This window comes from Rhinolophus hipposideros (assembly GCF_964194185.1).
Source record: "Rhinolophus hipposideros genome assembly, chromosome: 3".
Taxonomy (NCBI): domain Eukaryota; kingdom Metazoa; phylum Chordata; class Mammalia; order Chiroptera; family Rhinolophidae; genus Rhinolophus; species Rhinolophus hipposideros.
Window position 1 is genome coordinate 25,479,082 of NC_138049.1, and position 26,680 is coordinate 25,505,761.

A 26,680-nucleotide genomic window follows, 5' to 3' on the forward strand; every position below is an offset into this window, starting at 1 on the left:
GTCTTTTGAAAATATTTTCTTCCAGTCTGTGGCTTGCTTTTCATTCTTTTAACAGGATCTTTTGTAGAGCAGAAGTTTCTAATTTTAATAAAGTCCAGCTTATCAATTAATTCCTTTATAGATTTTGCCTTTGGCGTTTTATCTAAAAAGTCATTGCTATCCCCAAAGTCATCTAAATATTCTCCCATGAGAGTATATTCTAGGAATTTGAGATTTTTGTTTTTTACATTTAGGTCTATGAACCATTCTGAGTTAATTTTTGTTAAGGGTTTAAGGTCTGTGTCTAGATTCTTTTTTTTTTTTTTTCTTTTTTGCATGTGGATATTTGGTTGTTCCAGCACCATTTGTTGAAAAGACTATCTTGGCTCCATTGTATTGCCTTTACTCCTTTGTCAAAGAGCAGTTCATTGTATTTATTTGGTTCTACTTCTGGGTTCTGTGTTTTGTTCCATTGATCTATTTGTCTATTCTTTCACCAGTACCACACTGTCTTAATTATGGCAAGTCTTGAAATCAAGCAATGTCAGTCCTGTAATTTTGTTCTTCAATATTGTGTGTCTCATTCAATGTCCTGGGTCTTTGTCTCTCTATAAAAACTTTAGAACCAGTTTGTCAATATCCACAAAATAACTTGCCAGGATTTTGATTGGGACTGCATTGAATCTATAGATCAAGTTTGAAAGAATTGACATCTTAACAATATTGAACCTTCCTATCCATGAACATGGAATATCTATTTATTTAGTTCTTCTTTGATTTTCACCATAGTTTTATAGTTTTCCTCATACAGATTTTTACATAGTTTGTTAGATTTATACCTAAATATTTCATTTTTAGCAGGACTCTAATGTAAATGATATTGTGTTTTTTTATTTGCAATGTCGCTTGTTCATTGCTGGCATATAGGAAAGTGGTTGACGTTTGTATATTAACCTTGAATCCTACATCTTGCTCTAATCATCTGTAAGTTCTAGGAGTTTTGGGTAAGTTTTTCAGGTTTTCTGTGTAAACAATTGTGTCATCTGTGAATAAAGACAGTCTTATTTCTTCCTTTCCAACCCTATTTCCTCTTCTTGTCTAATTACATTAACTAGGACTTCTAGTACAATGTTGAAAAGGAGCAATGAAAGGGGACATTCTTGCCCTGCTCTTAATCTTAGTGGGAAAGCTTCTAGTTTCTCACTATTAAGTATGATGTTAGTTGTAGGTTTTTTGTAGACATTTGAACACAGAAGTTTAGTCTCTTGATTCAGCAAGTTGTAAACATTATTTTCAGGCTATCCTAGATATAAAGTTCTCAATTATAAGTGATTATGATTGGAACAGTATATATAGAATAATTGCAGTTTTGTACCCATCCCATATGGGTGTATGTATGTATATATATGCGTGTATATGTACTTCTTTGATACTGAGGACTACATGTACTGTATTTTTTTATTGTTGTTGAGTTTTAAGGAGGGTGAGCTCACAATGGCCCATGTGGGGATCGAACCGGCAAACTTGGTGTTATTTGCACTGTGCTTCAACCAACTGAGCTAACTGGCCACCCCCATGTACTGAGAGTTGGCAACATTTAAATTTTTATCACTTAACTGGTATAGTTTTATTATTTCATAAATTTAGTAAAGAGGGTCACGTTGCTAGAGTCATATTGATGGTCCATTTAGCTCTAACCAAAACAGCCTTATTGATAGAAAAACAAGTGCATATATGATAAAGGGGTATGATGAAAGTTACTGGGAATTCAACATGAGGAAGTAAATAGTGGCTTTGGGAGTGAAAAACATTCTCCATTTTCATTTAACTCTTATTTTTTTTAAAAAAAGAAAAGTAAAAAATGTAGCTCTTTGTCAGAATGATAGCATGTAAATAAATGGCAAAAAATTGCTCCTTCGTTATTCAGTACTCAAGCTCCTTTTCACAAGTCTGGTTTATTTATGACAGTAGTCCCTAAAGGAATATCTGGATAGTTTAATAAAATAATTTGTGTAACACTTTTTCTAAAAGCAAGCTAACAAAAAAAATCTATTGCGGGAATCATAGTAAAAATAGCATGTAGGTAAATAATAGTGGAATTATGGATGGTGGAATTTCAGGTAGTTTTTTTTTTAATTCTTTTTTTCACTGTCTCAGTCTCGATCTTAAAGAAATCACATGTGAGTAGAAATGGCTGGGGAGAATATAGTCTTTCAAATTTGTCTGCCTGCCTTAAACCAGTTCTCAAACAGCATTTGGAACTTTTAGTCCAAGACTGAAGGGGCACGTGGTCTGCTGTAAAACCAGCTCTGGCTTGCTGATGTATGAAAGAAACTTGACCCTAGCATGGATATTTTCAGTAAGAAATGGTAAGTAAACAGCAGAAACATGAGAGGACAAAGATAAACTCTTGGAAGAAGATGTAGATTCCAAAAAAGGAAAATCAAGATTAAAGATAAAAGAGGGGCAAGGTAAAAAGAGGGAGGGAGGGAGAGAGAGAAAGCAATAAAAGGTCACAACTCCCAGCAAAGTGAAATGCATTTCACTGTGAGGAGTAAGGGGCCAGTATTCAGAAAAGGTCTGAGTCTCATCCATGCCATTTACACAATGTCCTATTACCTCGGAGAGATGAAAACACAGTTCCTGTCTTAAAGAACATCGAGGGCTGAGGTCTTCCTCTTGTGAAAGCCCCAGGGCCAAGTTTAATGGTGTGGCAGCAACCTGAGGCGGGGTGGGGGTGGAGGGTTCTTACTGAGTTTTGGGGCAGCTGCAGGTCTCCTGTTGACACTGCCCAGGGAAAGTGACAGCACAGTGGAACAGGAACTGTCCCTTTGCTCAGGGTCACAGATAGAAGGGGGGCTTTACTAGAAATTACAGTGGGACAGTGAGATAATTGGGGACTGTTTGAAGTAAACCAGGATATATATTCATCTGGCTGCAGTTATTTGCCCTGGTCTGTCCCTTTCAAACCCCAAAATAGTAACTGCAAATGTTGATTGTTTCTATATGGTCTAGGGCTTCTCTTGGAGATGTTCTTTAGAGATTTTATCAAGGCAGCAAAAATGTCTGTTGAGAAGAATGAAACTCATGGATTTCGTATCTCTAGGTTATGAAAGAGGAAAAGTACAGGAACCCATTTATAAATTTCCGACAGTTCTCTGTGGTGGGAATAAGGTGTGAAGGTACCTCCCAATCCATGGACCACTCACTAATAATGGATAATATTCATTGAGGGCTCATTGTTGTTCAGCCCTTTCTGTGTCAGGGATGATTGTTGTTCTCATTTGACAGAGAAGGAATTGGGCTGAAGTTGGAGGGGGTGTAGATTCAGACCCAGGGCTCCAGGAATTTTTCTTGCACAGTGGGGTGCAGACTCCGGCAGCCCGAGTGCAGCCAGTTACAACCCACCCTGTGGTAGGAACACCTGGCCAGTGGTAATGCCTGATCAGTACTGACTATAGATAGGCCACACTTATGAGTTTATACAACTCCCTTTATTTCTACATCTCCCTCAGATCCCATCACTTTTTTAGGGTAGCCCTACCAACTCATCCATTCTCTCTGTTGTACTTTTTCAAATGTCCTGGATTTTGTCATCATCACACCCCAATTTCTATTTGTTTTGTATGATTATTTGATTTTCTGTTCTCCTACCAGATCATAAACTTTCTGAGGGCAGGGACTCTGTGTGTGCCTGACTTTTTATCCTCCTTGGCCTGGCACCAATAGGAGTCTAACGAACATCAGTTGACCTGATCACTTGGATTGTCGAAGCTGATGTAGCTACAGGTTACACTCAGTCCAATAACAGATGCTCCAGGTACAGGTACATTTGCTGCCTGACCGCTACTCACTGTAATTTTAGTTCTTTAGCTCTTCCTGTTTCTGATTGGGTAGAGCTAATCAGAATATATAAACAAATGCTGAAAATTCAGGAGATACGTACCTGTCCTTGAAATGAATTCATTTTCTTAATGCCTTTGACAGATACACATTTTGTGTTCCTCACTGGCTCTGAACACTTGCTGGTGGCCATGGTGATGTTTTGTTGACTTAGCACTTGGGCCGAGGGCTGCCTGGGAGACTCTTCTATTATTTAGAAGCCTTTCCTGTAGGTTGGTTTTTGCTTATTTGTGTCTCCCTGCTTCAGCAATGCAAAAACAACGTTGCCTCCTTACCATTAAAATGCCTTTTCTCCAGAGTATGCTGTTCAACTCTTAGACACCTCCTGCCTTCCAGTGCCCCAACAAGCAGGCGCAGCAGTGGGATTGCGAGTGAAGGTAGCTATGCAGTGGGAAGGGACCTGAAACTCCCCTTGGGCCAAGGAGTAGGGAAGATAGATAACACGCACAATCCTAATGACACGTAAGGGAAAGGGATGGATTTATATAGTAATGCAACTTAGAATATGTAAAGGCACAAGCGAAATGAAACAGCTCTCTTCCTAGTAAGAAAAAAGTTTTTACTGAAAAGAATTCCAAAAAACCCCTAATCTGCAATTTATTTCACTGCATGTACAGAAAGACCAGATAGACAGAATGATAAGCCTTCCCTCAGTCAGTGGGTGGTTGTGCACATGTCCATTTGTAGTGGTGGAGCTGATATTCTGCCAGCAAGAAACCCGTGTTAAGCAATTGCAGGGCAGCCAGAAATGCCTCTCCTTCCCAGTCTGTGTCCTGAAATATTACCATTTCCCAAGGCTTTCTTTGAAACTGCTGCCCCTGCAGTGCCTCCCCTGGGACTCCCATCAGAATTAACCACTCCTTGTGCTGTGCTCCCGAAGAACATTTACATATATTTCATTTGACCTTGGACTTCGGGAGCTCACATGCACTTGAAGATTATAAGCTCACTGAAGGGCTGGTGCTGATTTCTTCGACCCCTTCGCAGTACCTTGCACAGAATACACAACACGGCCTTGTTATTATAAAATAAACAAGCATGGGGTGGGGGCAGAGTAAAGGGAGCATTTCCAGAGTGCTGTGATGACTGAGATTGAAGTAATGTTAAGAAAACTGAGCCTCCTCTGTCGTGTGATAAGAAGCCATTGGAAGGCTCTGTGGAGAGCTTAACTTGGTAGGTAGATCATGCATGGATGGGGGCTGCCATGTCATTTCCTCCCTGGGCTATTGCTGTGTCTACGAAACAGGCTTACCCTATTTTCCCCATTGGAGGGCTTGTGAAAGGGGATTTTTCTTCCCTACTTTCATCCTCGTGTGGCTGGCCTTTTAGATGTACTGACAGTTCCCCTTTAAAGTGACATCTTTATAATCACATTAATCTGTCACATTAAAACAAACAAACAAACCTTAACTTTCCTAAAGAGTAAGTGAACTCCTTAAGACTGACAGATTTAATTTTAGTTGGGAGGTGAAAAAAAAAAAAGGACCCAGACTATTTCGTTACAGTCAGTTAAGGTCAGCCACCTAAGTCTGTCAGCAACACAGGCTTATTTAACAATGAAAAGTTTTAATTCTACGCACTCTAATAGATCATCCTCAAGAAAGAAGTTTTAACACCCCACCCCCCAAAGGAATCATTGCACTAAAATAGAATGTCAACACGTAAGCTGGGGAGTGAAATCATTACTGGCAGAATCATATTTACACATCTCTGTGTTAACAGAATTACAGATACTCTTAGAAGATGTATAAATTTGAACAAAAATAGTGTATACTTTGACTAGATGCTGGGGATGGATTTTTAATGGGTGTTGAAAGTGACTGACAGAGCACAAAAAAAAGAAAAGCATGGCATCTTTTAGAGATGTTGATGAATCCTGACTCAGAGAGGTTTCCACTTGTCGACACGTTAAGAATTGTGGAGCACTGTGGAGCTTCTGGGCACTCACCCACACTTCTTAGATCCAATTGGGTTTATGAGTACAAGAGATGATGGCCATAAATGCAAGAAGGAAAAAAAAAAACCTTTCAAAGTGACCTACTCACTAGGGTGAGTCATTATGTTGGTCGAACAAGTAGTGTGCAAGCTGGGTTTCTTTCATTTTACTCCCTATATTCTTTCTATAGCATGGACAGCATAGTGTTTATTCCTTGCAATTATATTTCTATTGCATGAGGAATAGCACTCTGATAAAGACTTTATACACTAGCAGTTCATTTTTTTCTTGTTTTAGTATAGGATTAGATCACTATGCTGCATTTTTAATCTCTAAAAGATAAGGGCTCCTACCTCAGTCTCTCATCACACTTAAAATAATTTCTTAATATCATCAAACGTCTGTCCGTTGTCAAATTTTCTCATGAATGTCATGATTTTTAATGGTTTGTTTTAGTAGAATCCCAATAAGGTCCATAATGTTGCAATTGATAATGTTCCTTAAGTCTCTTTTAATACCTAATTTCTCTCTCCCCCACCCTCTCTCTAATGTTTTTGTTGAGAAAATCAGGTCAGTTGTCCAGTAGAATTTTCCATAGTCTGAATTTTGTTGATTGTAGCTGTGTGTTATCCTGCTTTAGTAACTATGATTGTTTATGTAAACATGTCTCACATACAGTGTAGCTATTTTCCTAGACAGAGTGAGAAAAATCTCGTTTTAATCAGAACAACCTCAGACGTGAAATTGCCCCAGCCATTTTTTCTAGAGAATGCCTTCAGGGGATGTTCCCATGTTCCCTGGCCAGTTTCTGCTGTCTCTGTGTGAAGAAGCCGTAAAGATATGAAACAGGGAAGAATGTCACTCAGGATGTACCTCTGTGAGGAACAATCAGATTTGTTTCAAAAATGATCACCAATCAACTCTGTAACCTTACGTAAGTTAACCCAAGTGCCAATAACTTAACCCAAGTGCCAACCCGAGTGGAGTATTGGTTCCAGTTGGCAGGGAGGACACTTGCAGAAGAGTCGTACAGTTACAAAGGGCTATTCTGTGTGCTTGGGAACTTCACGGAAGCATAAATGCAAACAGCTTTGATGATTTAATTAAAGTTAAATATGAGAAAATGAAAAATGGCATACATCATAACCACAATAAACACTACAGTAAACTCTAAAAAAGCCTGTTCAAAATTCTCATGAGTAGCTCTTTCAGGATCTAATGAAAAGACTGATTACTTAAAGACTTCAATGTATTATATAAAGTGAATTTATAGAGAACTAAATTTATGGTTATAGACTCTTAAACCCAGCATACCTTTGGGAAATATAATTTCAAGAAGAAAAATAGTGTTCAGAGGTGATATAGAAAATTTTACCATCAAAGCAGCCTCTTTTCCCATTTCTGCTTATAATGTGCAGCCCGGCTCTGCCGTATAATAAACCTTAGAGTTCATTTTGTCTCACCCTTTTCTTATATTACATACCCTTTATAGACCATTGACCAGGTCTGTTGTTATTACCATAACATTAGAAAATAAATTCTTAAGGTATAAACTAGACCCTATATTAACTTGGAAAGAGAGCAGCACTTTTTGATATAGGACCTATAAGTTTGTATTTCTTTAATAAACAAAATTTTGTAGAGGATGGCTATGCCTGTGGCCCGGGAAATATCACTTTATAAAGTGTGTGCTGTGCACCAAAGATATACATTGTGATTTATCTGCTTTGCTTATGCACTGGTATAACGGATTCACTTGAAGATTGAATCTAGTTAGAGCATTTACAGGGTCCGCCTAATGACACTAAATCACCATCAAAATGCCATGTCCTTGAAATTCTCCATTGTTGGGGGGAAGGAGTCTTTATTAGCCCAGTCTTCCTTGTAACCAAGAATATTCACTGGCAAGATTGAGATTTTAAGGTCTGGATAAGGCTTTTGTCTACAGCTAGTAAATGGAATAAGATTGAAGTTCATTATCTTCCCTCTTATTTATCATGTGCTCCTTACTTTGATTTTAGGCAGAAAGAAGTAAGGGGAAAAAAAGAGGTTTCATTTCTTATAAAGCTTGCATTCACATGGTAATAATAGAATTTTTACTAGCAGAAGTGACAGATATGTTAACGTAAATTTGATTAAAAAAAAGAAATGTATTGGGGTCATGACTTCCAAGAACAGAGGTGGTGCTGCCTTCAGGCACATTTCCAGTGATGTCCAAAGGATGCAGGTTTGTCCCTTTGGTCCCTCAGCGAGGCTTTCCTCTTTGTCAGTCACCAGCACCCCAGCTCTATCCTATAAGAGTCACCACCTAAATTGAAAGATGTCTGAATTCTTCTTTCCACTTCATTATTCCTTTGTCTTTGCCTTTGATGACTTCGCTTTATGCCCTTAAAGTATCCCTCCTTTTTTCCAAGGTTGACTGTTCCCCTCCACCATCTATGATCTCCATTAATTAGCTCCCCTCTTTCAAATCCTAATCTTTCTACTAATGTTCAAGAACACCATTCTACAACTAAAAACCTTTAGATCTCTCTAGCTCATTTAAGTACTTATTGTCTGAGCTCTGCGTTTCCTTACTGAATGTAAAAATCCTTACTATGGACCTTAGTAATTGTTAATCCTCTTCCTTTCTCTGCCAGTCCTCTAAAGAATTGTCTGTGCTTTAATAATTCCATTTCCTCCTTATTTAGCACCTTTAGTTCTGCTGTACTCACCTCCCTTATCATGTGGCTTCTGTATAATCCTTGTGGTAGGCTGCAAAGATGACCCTCATGCCTATTCTCTCATATCTACGTCAGACCCTGAAACTGTGGCTACTGACCTATTTGGAAAAAGGGGTTTTGTAGATCTGATTAAATTATGGATGTTGACGTGAGATGATCCTGGATTATCTAGATGGGCCCTAAATGCCATCACAAGTGTCTTTATAAGAGAGAGGCAGAGGGCAGTTTGGCACTGTAGGCATACATACCACAAGCCCAGGAATGTCCAAATTACTAGATTCTGGAAGAGACCAGGGACAGAGTCTTGCCTAGAGACTCTGGAGGTAGCATGACCCGGGCCCTGCTGACACCTCGATTTTGAACTTCTAGCCTCCAGAACGGTGAGAGAATAAATCTCTTATCGTTTTAAAGGACCAAGTTTATGGTAATTTGTTAATAATGGCCAGAGGAAACTAAATACAGTTCTCTTTTAACATTCTTGGCAAAATTATTGACCAGAAATGAGTTAACTTTCACAGAGTGAACCAGCATCCAGCACCAGATTAAGAAGTAGAACCTTCCTAGCTCTCCAGAAGACCCCTCAAATCCCCTTTCAGCCATTTCTCACCCCCACCAAAGTGTCCACTAGTTTGACTTTCAGTATCACGCTTTGAACCTAATATAAAAAGACTCATAAAGTACCTACTTTTTTGTGTCTGGATTCTTTCTCTTAACAATCTATTAATATTTGTGAGATTCATCCATGTTATTGTGTGGTGGTTGTAGATATTTTTTTCCCACTGCTGTATAGTACTGTGTTTCCCAGAAAATAAGACCTACCCAGACCATCAGCTCTAATGCGTCTTTTGGAGCAAAAGTTAATATAAGACCCGGTCTTATTTTAATATAATATAAGACCGGGTATAATATAATGTAATATAATATAATATAATATAATATAATATAATATAATATAATATAATATAATATAATATAATGTAAATAATATATACCTGGTCTTATATTAATATTTGCTCCAAAAGACGCATTAGAATTGATTGTCCGGCTAGTCTTATTTTTGGGGAAACACAATATCTATTGTCTGTTTATAGCACAGTTTATTTATTCTACTGTTGATGGTTTACAAATTGCTGTTATGAACATTCATTACATGTCTTTTGGTGAATATCTGTGTTTCTATTAGGTATATAATAAGGATTTCCTGAGTCAAAAATGGTTTCTCATATTTTTTTTTATACTCTAAGTAGACAATCTGGTTGACACCCACTGCATCAACTAACTCACCCATCACTGTGACTCTGAAATCTCTCTGTCTGATTCTGATCTCTGCTAACATTTAAAATGTCATCTTTCAGACACACACACACACACACACACACACACACACACACGATGTTTAGTTTGTCCCAGTCCAAACTCAAGTTCCTACCAAAAAAATTCTTCCTCTCATGTCACTTGTTGTGGTGGTAATGGAATGTCATCAATCTTAATCATTCAAATTTGAAACAGAATCATCTTTAATTCTTTTTAAAATTATCTTGCATCCACCAAATTCCTAAAGCCTCTTGATTTTCTGTCATGTTGTCTCTATAGCAGTGTAGGGGCACAGTCTCTCTTGAATGACTCCTGACTGGCCTCTCAGCTTCCAGTCTGTTTCACCTGTCATCCACCACAAAGTCTAGGTATAATGTCCCAAAACTTTGATCCTGCCACATCCCTTTTCAAAACTCATGGACGTGGATGGATCACCCCTGATGATAGAATCAAGTCGGAATCCTTTATGTTGGCTTTCGATGCTTTCAAATTGGATTTCAACATCATTTCTCTGAGTAATTATTCCTATGAGCCTTCATCAGGTGGCATTGAATCACATATTAGCATTGCCTTCAATAATATTTTTATGATAAATTGCTCCAAGGGCTTCCTATGAACATTGCTTATAATGGCTCCATATAATAACCATATATTGAGAGTTCACTGTACCTAGCACACATGCAATCCTTATAACAGCTTTGTGTGGTAATTATTGTGTTATTGTCCTCAATTTACAGTTGAGGAAACCCAAACTCAGAGAATTTAAGGTATTGTCCGAGGTCATCCATCCAGAAACTTAATAAGGATTCAAACACCAGAAGTCATAGAACGGTTTTTTTGTTTTTTGTATATTCAGTCACTGGACATGGGAAAAAGGTTTTCCTCCCAGCTTTTCACCTCTGTGACATGCTTTTCTGAAGCTGCATCTCCTCCTGGCAGAGAACTGTGGTTTAAGGTCCTGCTCTTCTGGGGTTGGCACCATCTATGGATACTGCTCTTTCCCTTTCACATTCTCTAATGCTGTAGCATGATGGCCTGAACTCTTGCAGCTACTCCCTGGGCTAAGGGACTTTAGTTCTTATGATACCAATCTTGCATGGTTCTGCTCCCTCCTTCTCTCCTTGTTTCATTCCTCCGCCTTCCTCCTCCTCTCTCTTTCTCTTTCATTTCTTTCTCTCCTCTAGGCTTCTTCCCTTTCTTTTACCCCCGCCTCCCCTCCACTCCCAACCCCCACACCTCCTTTTGTAAATGCAATGGCTCTTTTTTTAAAGTCTAACCTCTGAAGGTGAAAAAAATGTCCCTCTGATCACCTAACTCCCAGGCTTCACTTTTCAGATTAAAAAAAAGAAAACCACCTCAGTGTAATAACCAAGCATCAAACAAATAAATTAGAGCTGTAGCAGGGACATTATGTATACAGGTGCTTTAGTAATATACGAATAATTCATGTTTGAATCACTATGCATACATTTATTGGAGTTTAGTGATGAGGAAATTATGGACCAAAATAGAATGTTGACAAAAAATGTCATTATACATGGCAGGGTTAACCAAATAACACACAAGAAAATCAAGTGATGCTGGTGAAACTAAATGGATAGTAATTTATAGCAGGAATTGCCAAACTATGACCAATTCAAGACAACAGTGATGACAGATTTTTCTTCTAGGCTTTCTGAAAATTTCAGCAATTCTAGGTGTACAATAGTTTTGCAACTTCCCAACATTGTAGACCTGCTAGACTTTAAAAAAACTGACTCGTTCATTTTTTTCTCTTAACTTTCATAACATATAGCAGATAACAGAAATCTTTCATATAATAGGTGCACAGGATGTTTGTTGAATTAAATTGGGTCTTCTTGAGGATTAACACATCATGACTGGATTGGATAGTTCTACGTGATAACTTGGGAAATTTCTGTGGACTTCTGGAGCATCTTGTAGATTAACAAGCTGAATCAGTACTGGGCTCTTGCTTTGTTATCAGTGATCTGATGCCTCTGGAAAACAATTGAATGGGTTAAAAAGGAACTAAAGATTAATGTCTTCCTGCAGCTGTGCTTTTCCCAAGCAGTAGCAGCTCATGTGACATATTTAATTAACAGATATGGTATATATTATGAAGGAAAAATTAAATGATAAAAAGAAATACAGTCCATGAACCGCTCTCATTTGATGACCCAGAATGCGAGTAGATAACAACCGTTATATTATTGCCTTAAAAATTTATTATGCTTTAATAACCCCTCGGTAAACCTAATTTTATGCTCCACTTAATAACAACTCAATTGGAACAGGAACGAAACTACATGGTAGGTACAAACATAAGAGATTTTCGTGTCTTCGTACTTTTAAATGATTGAATTAATCTTTTTCTTTTTTGCAGTTTTTTTATTTTAATTTTAATTTTTTTATTAGTTTCAGGTGTACAAAGCAACATAATAATTAGACATTTACATCCTTTACAAAATGATAACCGGCCTTCCCCAAGCTACTACTCCTCTGACGAAAGCATTGACTGTCTTTCTTATGCTATATTCCACCTCCTGTGACTATATTTAATTATAGTTGATATACAACATTATTCTACTTCAGCTTCAGGTGTACAGCGCAGTGGTCAGGCATCTGCACAGTCTATGAAATGATTTCCTTGATAAGTCATGATGACTTAGTCTTAAATTTTTAAATGTGGCAGTTTTACATTATTACCACAAATACTCAATTAGACAATTATTAAGTGTGTTTCCTCGTGAAATACGTAACAAGAGTATATGTTTTGATCCCCAAATCTGTTTTTGCACCTCATTTGTGTTCTGATCTTTGGAATCTCCATATCCTATGTGTGCAGGGTGTGGTTCAGTTAAGAATTAAGAGCGTGGACTCTCCGACCCGTTTGCCTGGGTTTCAATGGTGCCTGGTGCCATCCCTTTCCACCACAAAGGGCTATTATAAAGATTAATTAAGTCCGTTAATATTTGAAAAGCATATATTGACTGACACATAGTATTATCTGAATACATGTATGTGAAGTAAAGTGGATAAACTGTACCTCGTTTAAGTGGTTTCAAAAATTGTGGAGTGTCAGGTGTTTGTTCAATTTGTTATAATCATATCATTGTTTGCATTTTTAGCATGTTATAGGATCATTTCACAAAGAAGATAATTTTTGCCTTTTTATTTCACTACTTTTAAGAAGATATCCATTAGGGTCAGAAGGTAACCGTAGGAAGATATTTTCTTTAGTTTGATAATGAAATTTTATTGTTTAAACAATGCTGTGTTACTGGAACTCCTGGCCAGTATAATGCAAAACAAAACAAGCAACATATAAAAGGCATACAGATTGCACAGGAAAAAAAATAAAACCATTTCTAGTTGCAAATGGCATGGTTATCCTTGTAGAAAATCCCAAAGCATGTACAAATAAATAAATAAATGAAGCTCCTGGAACTGATAAGTGAGTTTAGTAAAGCCTCAGGATACAAGGTCAATATACAAAAATAAACTGTATTTTTATATACTAGCAATGAACAATTGGGATATGAATTTAAAAATGAGGAACAGATAATAGCACCAAAAAAAAAAAAAAGAAAAGAAAGAAAGAAAGAAGTACTTAGGCAGAATTTTAACATAATATGTGCAGGAACTATACCTTAAAAAATTTTAAATATTGATGAAAGAAAGGACTCATAAATAAATGGAGAGATATGCCATATTCATGGATTGAAAGACTCAATATTTTTAAGATGTCAGTTCTCCCTGACAAATACTTTGTGTTGATCTGTAGATTCAACACAATTCTAGTCAAAATCCCAGGAGCATTTTTTTTTTTTTTTGTAGCTATCAACTGAAAGCTCTCAGCTACCAACTGATTCTAAAATTTATACAGGAAAGCAAATAGAACAACTTAAATAGCTAAAACTATTTGAAAAAAGAACAATAGAGTTGGAGGACTCACAGTGTTTGATTTCAGTACCTACCATAGAGCTATAATCATCAAAACAGTAGGCGAATAGATCAATGGAACAGAATAGAAAATCCAAGAATAATCTCACACAAATGTCGCCAATAATGTTTGACAAATAAGCAGAGATTATTCAATGAAGAAATGAGAATCTTTACAACAAATAGAAACCTTGACCTATATCTCACACTAAAAAATTAACTCAAAATGGATCATAGGCCTTAATGTAAAATGTTAAAGCTATAAAACTTCTAGAAGAAAGCACAGGAGAAAACGTTTGTGACCTTGGATTAGACAGTGATTTTTTAAAATACCCCACCTAAAGCAAAATCCATAAAAGAAAAAAAGCAAGATAAATTGGACTTAATTAAAGTTAGAAACTTCTGTTCTTTTCAAGATGCTGTTAACAGGATGAAAACACAAGTCACAAACTGGGAGAAAGTATTTGCAGATCACATAGCTGAGAAAGGGAAAAAGTACCCAGAAACTACAAAAACCACATGACCCTCAACAATAGGAAAACAAATTCAACAATTTTTAAACAATGGACACAAGCTTTTAACACTTCACCAAAGATACTAAACCAAAGAAGATGGAAGAGTGAGTTTTGCTCTATGGAAGTTAAAAAATAAATTTAGAAAAAAATACAAATAAATTAGAACAAATCGGGCATCTGAATCTGAAGTAGAGAAAAATCAATCCTTTTCTGAGTTATACCGTATTGTGGTATTTTAAAATTATGTAAGTAAGCATTTTAATGTTCTATATAGCATCAAAAAATAGATTTGTTTTGCTTAGATGTTCAGGTCGAAATAGCCAGCAAAAATGGATCTGTTCCTGCTTAATGTTCAGATCTAATGACTCTACCTTATTTTGCTTGTACTATTTATTTCAAACGTCTAGTTTCTCTCTTAATCTTAAAGCCTTCTGCAGAGAACTGACTTGTGGAATTTTATTTTAACATCAAATTCCAGGAGTCAGTTCTCTGCAAATAACCATTCCCTCCCTTGTTACTACTTTAACTTAGCTAGTATTTTTCTTTGTATGTCTCTAGTTTACTTTTCATCAGCCACTTTTTTATTTGGTTTCTTTCAGCCCCATTTTACGCTGTCTCTTGATTTTAAAGTGCTGTGACTGGCTGTGAGTGGCTGGCATCAGTGGGAGGTGGAAGCAGTGTGGGTGCAGGAGGCAGATGGGCTTTGTGGGAGGGATGCAATGACTCATTTTTTTAATGTGTTGATTTTTGATATAAAAATGTTGAGGACCCCAAAAGAAAACTTTCATTTGTATTAAAGAGACCTTTAGTCATTTTTAGCCTTGAAAAAAATCTTTTGAATCTCCTTTGACCTGTCTTCCTTTTTTATAACCTCTCTAAGCCTTCTATGTTTTTAGCCTCAGTTTCATTTGATTTATTTATTCTTCAAAGAATGTGAATTGTAATTTCTCATTCATTAGGTAAGGCTGACTCTACACCAAGCAGCTTCTCAAGAGTCTGTATTATTTTTATATGCTGCCCTTTGGTTTTACATTCAGTCACACTGGTTTTCAGTGTTGTGCTTTTCATATTTTGATGGGTTCTTAAATTATAAAAGTAATTAATGATCATAATAAATATGGTAAAAAAATGTAGATGGCATAAAGAAGAAAAAATAATTCATAATCCCATTACACATCTACTATTACAGTTTAAATTTGGTATATAACTTTCCAGACATTTTTTTATGTCCATGTATACACATAGAATATATATAGTAATGTATTCATTATATTTTAATGTATATGCTGTACACTATAATGTATATATTTTAATATTTTAACTTAATATAGCTTGAATCTACCCTCACTGCTAAATATTCTGTAATATAGTTTTCAATGGTTACATAATATGTCATTATTTGGATGTATGTATGTATGTGTCCATCTATAATCTATCATCTACCTAACTATTTTCCTATTGATGGCTACTTAGGCATTTTCCATTTTTATTGTAAAGAATGTATTTCAGTGGACATACTTACAAGTAAATCTGTCACATTTATAGGAATTGCCTCAGGGTAGATTCTTAGGAATGGAGTTACTGGGTCAAAAAGTGTGCATAATCTTAGCCATAAGCCTCCTAGAAAATTTACACTTCCCTTTGTTACATGTCATTTCTCTGCATCTTCATTAGGCATTTTGAAATATCTTTGGCTGCTTCTTAATCAAAAAAGTGACACTTTATAGTTGGCTTAATGTGCACTTATTAGTGCTGAGATATAAAATATTTTTTCATATGTTTATTTTCCATTTTACTTATACTTTTGTGAATTTGCCTGCCCATGTCCATAGCCTAATTTTCTATTGTATGTTTTTATGGTTGTCTGTTTGGTTTAAATTGACCAATAAGAGGTGATTATAAAGATATTACCTTTCATCTGTTACATATTGCACATACTTTTAACAGATTAGCATCATATATTAAATTTGTTATGAGGTATATTAACATTTTCATTTTAATTGTGAGTGGGATATGTTTTATTATTATAATTTCCAAATGCTTATTCAGATTATAAAGTAAGTTCTTAGTTTTCATAATAAGTTTGCATTTTGATACCTTATTAAGTTATATTATTACTTATAATAGTTATTTAGTTGATTCTGTAGCGGTTTTTTGGTTGACAATCATAATATCCACAAGTAATGATAATTGTGTCTTTATTTTATAGAATTGTACCTCCTTAGCTTGTGAAATGTTATTGCATAAATGAAGATTTTCAGGAATTCAACTAATAGTGGGAATAGTTAACAGTCTCTTCTTTTTCCTGATTTTCATGGGAATGCCTATAAGAGCAAATTTGGCAATTATTATGAAATATATATAATTCTTCATGTTCAATAACTACCCTTATATTTTCAATTTGCAATTATTTTTAATGAGAAGTTGATTTTGAATTTTAATCAAAGCACTTGGGGCATCTGTGGAGATACTAATGGTTTTTCCCCCCATTGAGCCATCCTTGCATTCCCAAAATAAATTTTAAACCAGTGACCTAGTGTTCTTATATAATGCTTGGTGCATTTGGCTCATTTGACTTTCATATTTTTGTCTCTATATAAATGAGTCTGAGACTAATCTGAACTTCATTTTTGTGACATAATTGTCAGTTTGGGTTATCAGGTTTATACTGCCTTGGTGTTAGGCATCTCTTTGGAAAATTTATATCTGTGGTTATGTTCTCCTTGGTCATAATTTCCTATACTTTTTTTTCTTTTTTTCTTGATTATACTTGCTAGGGACTTGCTAGGTAGTAATTAATGATAAAATACAGTTCTGGATTAATTCACAATCTTACCTATTTGCTTTTTAAATTTACTTTTACAGTTATTCCTTATTGCTGCTTCCCACGGATCTGCTTCTGCAACCTTTGTTAACTTGTTTTAATGTTGAAATTTAAGAGAGGATTAACCCCACTTGCCACCATTGCAGACTCTGCTTATTTTCCAGTAGTTATATGGTCTCCGTTTGTTTTAAAAAAAGGCAGTTTGGCTGCTTTTTATAAAACCACTTCCGGGTAGAACAGCAAATTCAAAATTCAGTGGTAAATGCAAAGGGAAAATCCCTATTACTTCTTCATTTCCTCTTTGAACACTACATTATTGAAACCAAAATGTGCTTTCTGGGCATTATTTAGGTCTGACCTTTTGGGGGACTTTGTTTTCTGTTTGCAGACATTGCCGTGGTGGAGATGAGTGATGCCTTCCGGCAGCCGTCCTTGTTTTACCACCTTGGAGTGAGAGAAAGTTTCAGCATGGCCAACAACATCATCCTCTACTGTGATACTAACTCAGACTCTCTGCAGTCACTGAAGGTACCTCCGTTGTTTACTAAATATTTACTTTAGGCACCCCTGTCATCCAAAAAATTTTAAGTAGCTTATGTTCGTGAAAGGATGTTGTTGTCAGTCTGATAATTATGCAACAATTACTAGTTAAGTTGTGAGATTCATCTAGACTTCAGTGTAGAAATTTGATGATACGTCGATAGGGAAAAACTTAGTGTTGAGTTCTGGGTTCCAGTTAGAGTTACACCTGGGGAGACTGTGTTACTCGAAAATCAGCACACACACCAGAGAAAGAAGACGAGGTTTCATAAAGCACCGTCAAGCCTCATTGGAGGTTTCGTTGAGCACGCCTGTCCAGCTAGAAATACTATGCTTTCTACTGAAAGTACTAGTAGAAATACTCTTGAGTATCACCAGAAAATCTCCACCCTCTTTCATGGGAATATGATTTCGATTAAGATGGAAAAGGAGGAATAAAAACTCTCTTTGTCTATTTGTCTACAAAATTCAGTGTGTCCCATGTCATTCTTTATATTATCGAAACTTAATGAGATGAGGGTATTTCCTCCATCCAAAAAGATTGCCTAGAATGCTTTTGCAAGGGCACGTGATTTTTACATTGTGTGATTCTTTGAAAAGCCTCTAACAGTTCAGTGAAACTCATACTGAGCCTGATATTATTCATTTCCTTTGACATACTTCCAGCCAGCTTTATGTGCTTTTTCTCACCTCTATCTTCCAGTTCCCAAATTAAAGCCAGCCTTGGAACACGGAGCCCTAAAACCCAGAGCCATATTTCTGATGGCTTAGTAATTATTACATAAAGATCTCTAACCCCAAATCCATGCCAAAAAAAAAATAGTAGTATTTTGCTTTTATCTGAGTATGTAAAGCTTGTATGATTTTCTCTGAAAAATCTGAAGTTTCATTTAGCGAATACATTTATTACATGCCAGATATTGTGCTGGGCATTGATAGGCTGTCCCTTTCCAGAATATTCTGATATAGTCCAATGAGATCTGTCCATACTCTGTCTAAATCTGTTTTTACCTGGAACAATTCTTTTAAGAACCCCCAATTTAATTTTACCCCAGATTTACCCCTTTAATTAATGCATCAGAAAATTTTGTGATGGTGTATACTGAAACATTTTGGTTTGTTACCATTTACAACATATATTAGCTTTCGATAAAGAAGGAGTGAGATTATTTTATTTATTCTTTTTATTCTATTAATTTATTTTCTTTGCATTGTTTATTTTAAGCAGGCAATGTTATATTGGACATTTTTCACTCTGTTTTTGTTTTGGCTGTACTGATATCTGGCGATTTAATTTTATGGTCATTCTTTCCTACAGAAGATTTTTTTTTAAATGAATTAAAGTTACATCTGAGAGAAAGAGATAAAGCTAATCTTATCAGAAATTTGTATGAGACAACTAAACTGATTTACTTAATTGCTTTCAGCCAGCCTTGGTATAGAAGTGTTATTGGTATTTGAATAAAGTTCTCTAAAAAAGGCTAGTCTGTCTAAAACATACTCATTTATGTTGTACATAAAAGCTGCTTGTTATTGAGCTAAGTACTAAATGCTTTACCTGTATACATTTTCACACTTAATTCTTAAAACATCCCTGTGAGTAATATATTCCATCACCATTTTATAGACTTGCAAACTGAAGCTCAAACAAATTTAATCATGTGCCCCAGATGATACAGCTAGTAAAATCTGGGACCAGGTGTGTCTGATTTCAAAGCCCATCCCCCTTAACCACTCAACTTTATTGCAATTACCACAGTTAGAAGCACATCAGACATTCCTGCAAGCATGTTTATTTTGAAAACCCCACCAAGTATGCTTCCTGTGTTGTTTCATGCAACATCCATCCTTTCTTTTCTCTTCCTTCTCCCATTAACTTAAGCTTTTGCTGTTTCTTATTTAGCTTGTTTCTGGCTCAAATAGATGTCTGGTTGCCGAAGACAAAGGTCTCTGGAATAGAAAGTAGTTTTTTCAGTCTAACAATTTCCTTTGAACTCTAGAAATTCCTCCGATATTCTGCTATGGAGAAAAGTCTCTGTGTGTGTGTGTGTGTGTGTGTGTGTGTGTGTGTGTGTGTGTGTGTGTTTAATTTTATATATTTCTGTTGCAGTTAGTTATAGGTGTAATTGTTATCCCAGCTATCTACCAACAAAAAGGAAAACTGCTGTGAAATAAGGTAGAACAAGAGAGATTTATAAATAATATATTATGCGTGGATTCGCCAAATAAAATAAAAATGAAGCACCTCCCTGTTTTCAAAGGGCAAAGACAGAATGACAGTGCCATTTTCATCATCTATCTAGCTTCACTTAGATTGTTTCTTTGGACATCTAGAAAGTACAGCTGCTCCAATTTTATTTTCATCTATTGCCCTTTGTTGAACAGAGCAGTTTCTCTTTGGCAGCAAATTCTCGGGAAGAAATCATAGGAAAAATTTTAACTTTAAGCTCCTGAAAAACAGTTGACAGGAACCATAAAAGTACTCAAAATCTAGGTCTGAGTTTTCATATGAAAGGATATTTAGAATATAATCAAATCATGTACTTGCAGTTAGAATTGTATCTGGTTTAAGTCACAAGTACTATCTATCTTATTATAGTAAGAATGAAATACTTAATTCTTTTTTTCAAATAGATCATCATTGTATCTCAAGAAAGGGAAGTTGAGAGATAGTATTCTTTTTTTTTTCCTTAGCATCGTAATAACACAATTTTCGCAATTTCCTTTATCATGAGAACTTCTTATGTGCCTATTAATGAGACACTCAATGCTAAGATTTTACATTTCCTTAAAAATAAGAAATTGCTGTAACAAGTGTTCTCTGATTTGTTTCATGCATAATAGAAATCATCAGACCTTCATTTGGGTTCTCTCAGTAAGTGGGAGAAGTCTAAACACTATTTGACAATGAGCTGTGGGGCAGATACACAAAATGAATCTGACATCAAAAAGGGCTTAGGAAAAATAAGTGCCTCTTATGTACAGTGAGGAAGTTATTCTGATGAACCATTTTTTTTCTATCATCAGAAATTCCTTTATAACAAGACATTTCTACTCCAATTCTTGTGATTCTTTCCCCTTTTCCCTTCTTTGACTCTCTCTCTTTCTTTTAGGCCATTCCCTGTTCACTGAAAACAATGCTGCTTATAAAAACAAAGTAAAATAAAACAAGAGAAGACCACCACACACTATCTGGTAGTCAACAATTAACCCCTTGCAATACTAAAGGCAAGACTGTGAGAAACTTACACTCTGCTGGTAGGAGAATATATTGTCACTACCTTTTAAGATTAATTTGGCAATATCCAATAATATAAAATAAGCATACCACAAAGACATAGTAATTATATTTGTAGGTGTGTACTGTAAAAGGACTCTCTGGCATGTTTAAGGAGATATAATCAAAAATATTTATGCTAAGGTGGTTTATAATAACCCCTACCCTAAAGGAATTGGGAAATACCTTCTGGTATAGTCATTGAATAGAATATTATAGAGCACTTAAAATGAGTTAACTACAGCTTTAGGTATCAATGTCAGTTAGGGTTTCTAATTTCCTGACATTTTGGAACCTTCGGGAATTGAGAACGGGAAATCGTATTTCTCGAGAATTCCCGAAATCATCTTTTTAATTTAATTTTTGTTGATCATCTGCAATAATGGCTGTAACAGTAAATGTTAAATGTTAATAAACAGAAAAGCTGTAGAGAAGGTGGGGCAACCGTGTTTCATGGCCCCAGCACAGTCTTTCAGAGGTTTCGAGACACTCCTCTATGTAAAAGGTCGATGCAAAACTTGAGTAAATAAAATCTCCTAAATGGAAGTCGACTGGAATTTCATGACTAGTGCCTCTCTTGCCCTGAACGCTAAACAGGGGTCACTACAGTATCATTTTGGCTAGGCTTCTGTTATATTTCAGGTTTTCTCAAAATATAAACAATGTAATTAATACAACCTTTATTTAACCAAACCTTATATTATACAGTGAGCTTTTACCAGTATCACACAATGTATTAACATTCCCAATCTCATTTAAATATTTTATTTATTAAAGTAAACAGTAATAGAAAACAAATGCAAACATTCATTTGAAAATTTAAAAAAATACTTCTAATAGTTTTTATTTGTCATTTTTAAAATTAAACTCTAAGAAACATAGAGCATTAATTGCCCAATCAGATAATCATGATCTTCGCTTTGTAACAAATATACATGATGTGGAAAAATTTCTTTCACTTTCTGTAGACGTTGGTCGAATTGTTATGAGTGCATCTAAAAGCATCTTAAAATTGGGAGTGAGAGACAGTGTTCCTTCATGTATACGCTGATTTCCTTCCTGAGAGAAGCAAATATTTTGTCGGCATGCGTAGGGCTAGGCTTTGATGTCGAAATTGATATAGCTTTAAGCAATTCACACTTCAGATCAGATTCTGATTTAGTGTCAGAACTCTCTGTAAAGGCATCCTTTATTTCCTCTCTTGGAACTTCTTCTGCTCTACATGTTCGTTTAAAAAGTCTTTCCATTAATGACTTCGCCAGTCGTGCAATTTCATTCTTACTTGACAAGGCAAAAAATTCATCCTCTTCCACATAGACAACTAACATTGCTCAAGTACTTTGTGAGAGACACAAGAACTCTAATTCTACGTTTAACCAATTCAAATTTTATTTCCTTTAAAAGCATTTGGCTCATTGAAGAATTCTGTTTTTCTAAATTACTAAACAGGAATTTAAAAATTCCTTCACTTGTGAGAATATTAGCTTCTCTATTGCTTAAGCCTTCAACTGCTAATCTTACAGGTTGTAAACAATTCAACATACGTCTAATATTTCATAATACTCTTCTTTCCATAAGTGATCGAGTGTGGTTGGTTGTATTAGCCATCACTTTGTGGAAACGATTCATCGTGGAGAACAGAAAGCAGTTCGTATTTACACAGAGAAACATTTATTTTCACAACCCAGGGTTTGACTACAATGTCATATTAAGGTAAACTACCTTAGATTTCCTTAGTTAGTTCACCTGAAGATGACTTTGTAGTCAAATCCTGGGCTGTGAAAATAAATATTTCTCTGTGTAGATACAAACTGTTTTCTGATCTCCATGATCAAATGTGCTAGATTTACAAGAGCTAAAATTAGCTGGTCATGTGATATCTGATTCTGGTGTCGCACGTGCATGTCTAGTGTCGCAGTGTTCATGTCTGGTGGCATGCAACATTGTTACACAATATAACTTTAGATAGCCATAAATAGGAAAAATGTCTAAGAGACATTGTGAGCAGTACATTTATTTCCCTTTGTGGGTATTACTGGGTTCAAGAAGCCGATTTTCCTGATTTCCCAACCAACTTTTCTTGGGTTCGGGAATGGGAAAGAGAAAAAATTCCCAAGAACAGGCGAGAAGGAATTACCTCCCAGAAACCCTAATGTCCGTATATCTCAGAAACAGTGTTGAGGCAGAAAACAAATTACAGAAGCATGTATACAGTATGATATTATTTATACAAACTGTAATCACATGCAAGACAATGCTTTTATACACATTTGTGTTACAAAAGGATAGAAGTGTCCATGGGAGTTATAAACAACAAATTAACTGGGAGGGGAAGACAAAAGTCTTCAACTATCTCTGTAATATTATATTTCTAAGTCTAGGTCATACATACATGAGTGTGTGATAATTTTTAATATACTTTTAATATACTTGGAATACTTCATAATTAATCTTTTTTTTTAAAAAGGTAAAAGTTGCTGTAGTCTGTTGTTTTCTGTATTCATCAGGATAATTTACATATATTTTAGGCAGTTGAATCTCAAAATATTTTTAAATTTCTTGTTCTTAATGTTCTAGCTGTGACTGGAAAGCCTCATATGCATTTGAATCTTTCTTTCTGCACTAAGATAGGCTTTATTCCCATTTTATCCACTGCAGAATTGATGTGCATATCAGTTTGTGCTGACACACCTTATACTAAAACATAATGATTATGTGAGATTAGTCCTTACTCAAGAAATTTAGTTGTATTTTTCCCTTTACTTATTGCTTGAAAAGTTACATCACAGAAGGGATTTTCCTTACTAGACTGTTCTATACAGAAAGCTGTCTACATGCTTACTCCTTCGCTATCTCACTGAATACAGTACCTACATATATGATGGCTGAAACTCTTACTCTGTCTCAATGCATCTAGAGTATTTTCTAGATTGGCATACGAATAGCATGCACAAATCAAAATTTGTAGCACTGTCACTAAATTAGCCCACTAAAAATTAGCAATTTTTAACCAGTATGATGGTTTCTCAAAAGATTAAAAATAGAATTATCATATCATTCAGCAATTCCACTTCTGAATATATACCCAAAAGAGTTGAAAGCAGGATCTCAAAGAGGTATTTGTACACCAACGTACATGGCAGCATAATTCACGATAGCCAAAAGCAACCTGAATGGCCATCAGTGGTTGAATGGATAAACAAAATGTGGCATATACATACAATGGAATATTATTCAGCCTTAAAAAGGAAGGAAATTGTGACACATGCTACAACATGATGAATCCTGAGAACTACCATGGTTGCTCATTCAAACAGTTCCATGTTACCTAGATTCATGATCTTTTATCTGTAGGTACAGAGGGACCCAATTTCGTTTAGAGTTTATGTGTGTGAAACTGGATATATGTGAAATTGGATATTAAGTCTGTTTTTCTGATACTCATTCATATCCACCTCAAACACATGGTTATAATTTTGAAAAGAGCAATGATGTCCATGTTTTAAATTTGGATGATTGTACCAGTTTCTGGTAAATTCACCAATTTACTAGATATCAAGGTAATTTTTGTTATTAATACCTTGGTCTTGAATTGAATTTTTATCTGTATTTAGTGAACCGTTAAGATTCCAGAGTGTTCTTAAACCCTAAAACCTTTTTGTTTTTGCTCTTACACCATTACTTCCTTTTCTTAAACTTTTACCTCCCTTAACAAGGTACATAACCAAGATGAGTTTAGTTTTAGATTGAATTGTGTATAAAATTAAAATTTGTATTTTTCCACAGGTATTTTTTATTAAAGATATAGCTAACGTACAATATTATGTTAGTTTCAGGTGTATACCATGGTTATTGAACATTTATATCCTAAAAAAGTGATCACCATGATAAGTCCAGGAACTGTCAGACACCCTACCACGCTATCACAATATTATTTATTCCCTATGCTGTACATTACCTATGAGTATATCCCTATGACTTATTTGTTTTATACCTGGAAATTTGAACCTCTTATCTCTTATTCCCCTTCACCTTTCCCCACCCTTTGTAATTTTTCAATTACAGTTGACATTCAATATTGTTTTATATTAGTTTTAGGTGTACAATATAATGGTTAGACATTTATGTAATTTAAGAAGTGATTTCCCTGACAAAAATTTTTGATGCTTTCAGTTTAACAATTTTACTGCATTCTTTTCAGCACTTTAAAATAACACCTACCTTATATTTCGTGGAAAGATTTTTCTTTCTGTTGAGAGAAGAAACAGTCTTATTTTACTTCAAAAATGACCTTTTATCCGAGCTATAATAATTCCATGTCAAATTGTGGAAAGAAAGAGGTAATTTTGGGGAGGAACTGATAAGCCCTACATGTGAGCACTGCTTCATGAAGATTTTCTCTGACCATCTTGAAATGGCAAAATTAGATGAATGATTTATTTAGAGGAGTTGATTTCCCAGTTGTAGAATCCATCCCTAAGGTTTTGGAAAGGGCTTGAGACTGGAGAATCCAGTTTTCAGTTAGCAATACTACATCTTCTCAGAAATTATCTATATACTGGATAAAACCGTGCCCTTGCTTTCCTTCCTAATTCCTCCTTTACGCCCCGCTCTTCACCTCCTCTCCCCCATCCCATTGTTTCTAGCATCTGACTACCACTTTGTCAAAGGGAGAGGGAAATCAGTGGGACACTGTGAGTGGAAGATGTCATCATATCACCTGGTTGGCACCAGGTATTTTATTTATTTGTAGAGACTTTCATCACAGGCCCAAGAGTTTGAATATCTTAAAGAGCAAGAAATACCTCTGTAGACAGGGTGTGAGTTTGAAAGCCTCCTGACTCCCACCCAAGTAGGGCAAGATTTGCTAAATTCTGTTCCCTTTGTTCATTATAAATAAATAATTATTTCTGTGGCACTTGATCTTTGTGGTCCTCCAACCCATGACTGTATTTGATGCCTTTTAGAGAATGCATCTTTGAAATTATTGCTACAATTTATGTGTAAAATGTGATTTACTGTACAGAAATGCATTGTGCCTGTAACTTTTCAACAATACAGTTTTTTTAAAAAAAAACACCTGCACTTGGATAATATAGTCCAATTCGGTGTTGCTGAAAGAAACAGCTGGTGTCAAAGAGGAAGTTCATTATCATAACAGCAACACATTATAAAGAGAAGTTTGTGTGAAGGAGCTATTTCAAAAGCTGTATATTTAAAATGTCATTCATCAGCATCCCAGCCCTGTTTAAAGACATGTATCTACTTCCAGTAGAGGTCTCCAACCGAGATATATTTATTTAAACAAAATTAAGAGAGAAGGAGAAGCGAGTCTAGAATTTCTTCTAGGATTGCTTTCCAGATTTGGTATAATGTAACCTGACATTTGGTGCAGGTTGTTTTAATTGACAGTTGTTTCTATCAAGAGAAGGATGTGTTCTTACCCCTATCATAAGACAACATGGGAACAAATTGTCTTTAGATCTGGAGATATAGGAATTGAGTTGGGGTTATTTGCTTAGGTAATATTAATACTCATATTGTATATGGCTTTAAAACACTTAAAGTACTTTCACAAACTTGTTTCACTTGGTTTTAAAAAACAACCCCATTAGATAGACAAATTAGATACTTACTATAGAGATTGGACAGATAGAAGATATTTTCTTTACAGATGAGAGATAAACCCAGAGTGATAATCTTACTTAAAGGCACACACAGCTA

The 26,680-nt window shown here is 35.5% G+C and overlaps 1 protein-coding gene across 1 annotated transcript in view; it reads left to right on the forward strand.

The window, feature by feature from the left end:
• The window catches only part of MAP3K5 (mitogen-activated protein kinase kinase kinase 5), a 178,298-nt gene that overhangs the window by 38,437 nt on the left and 113,181 nt on the right, over window positions 1-26,680 (forward strand). The window contains exon 2 of the mRNA XM_081044707.1: window positions 17,528-17,667. Within this exon, the coding sequence (XP_080900833.1) occupies window positions 17,528-17,667 (140 nt within the window). The remainder of the gene's footprint in view (window positions 1-17,527; window positions 17,668-26,680) is intronic.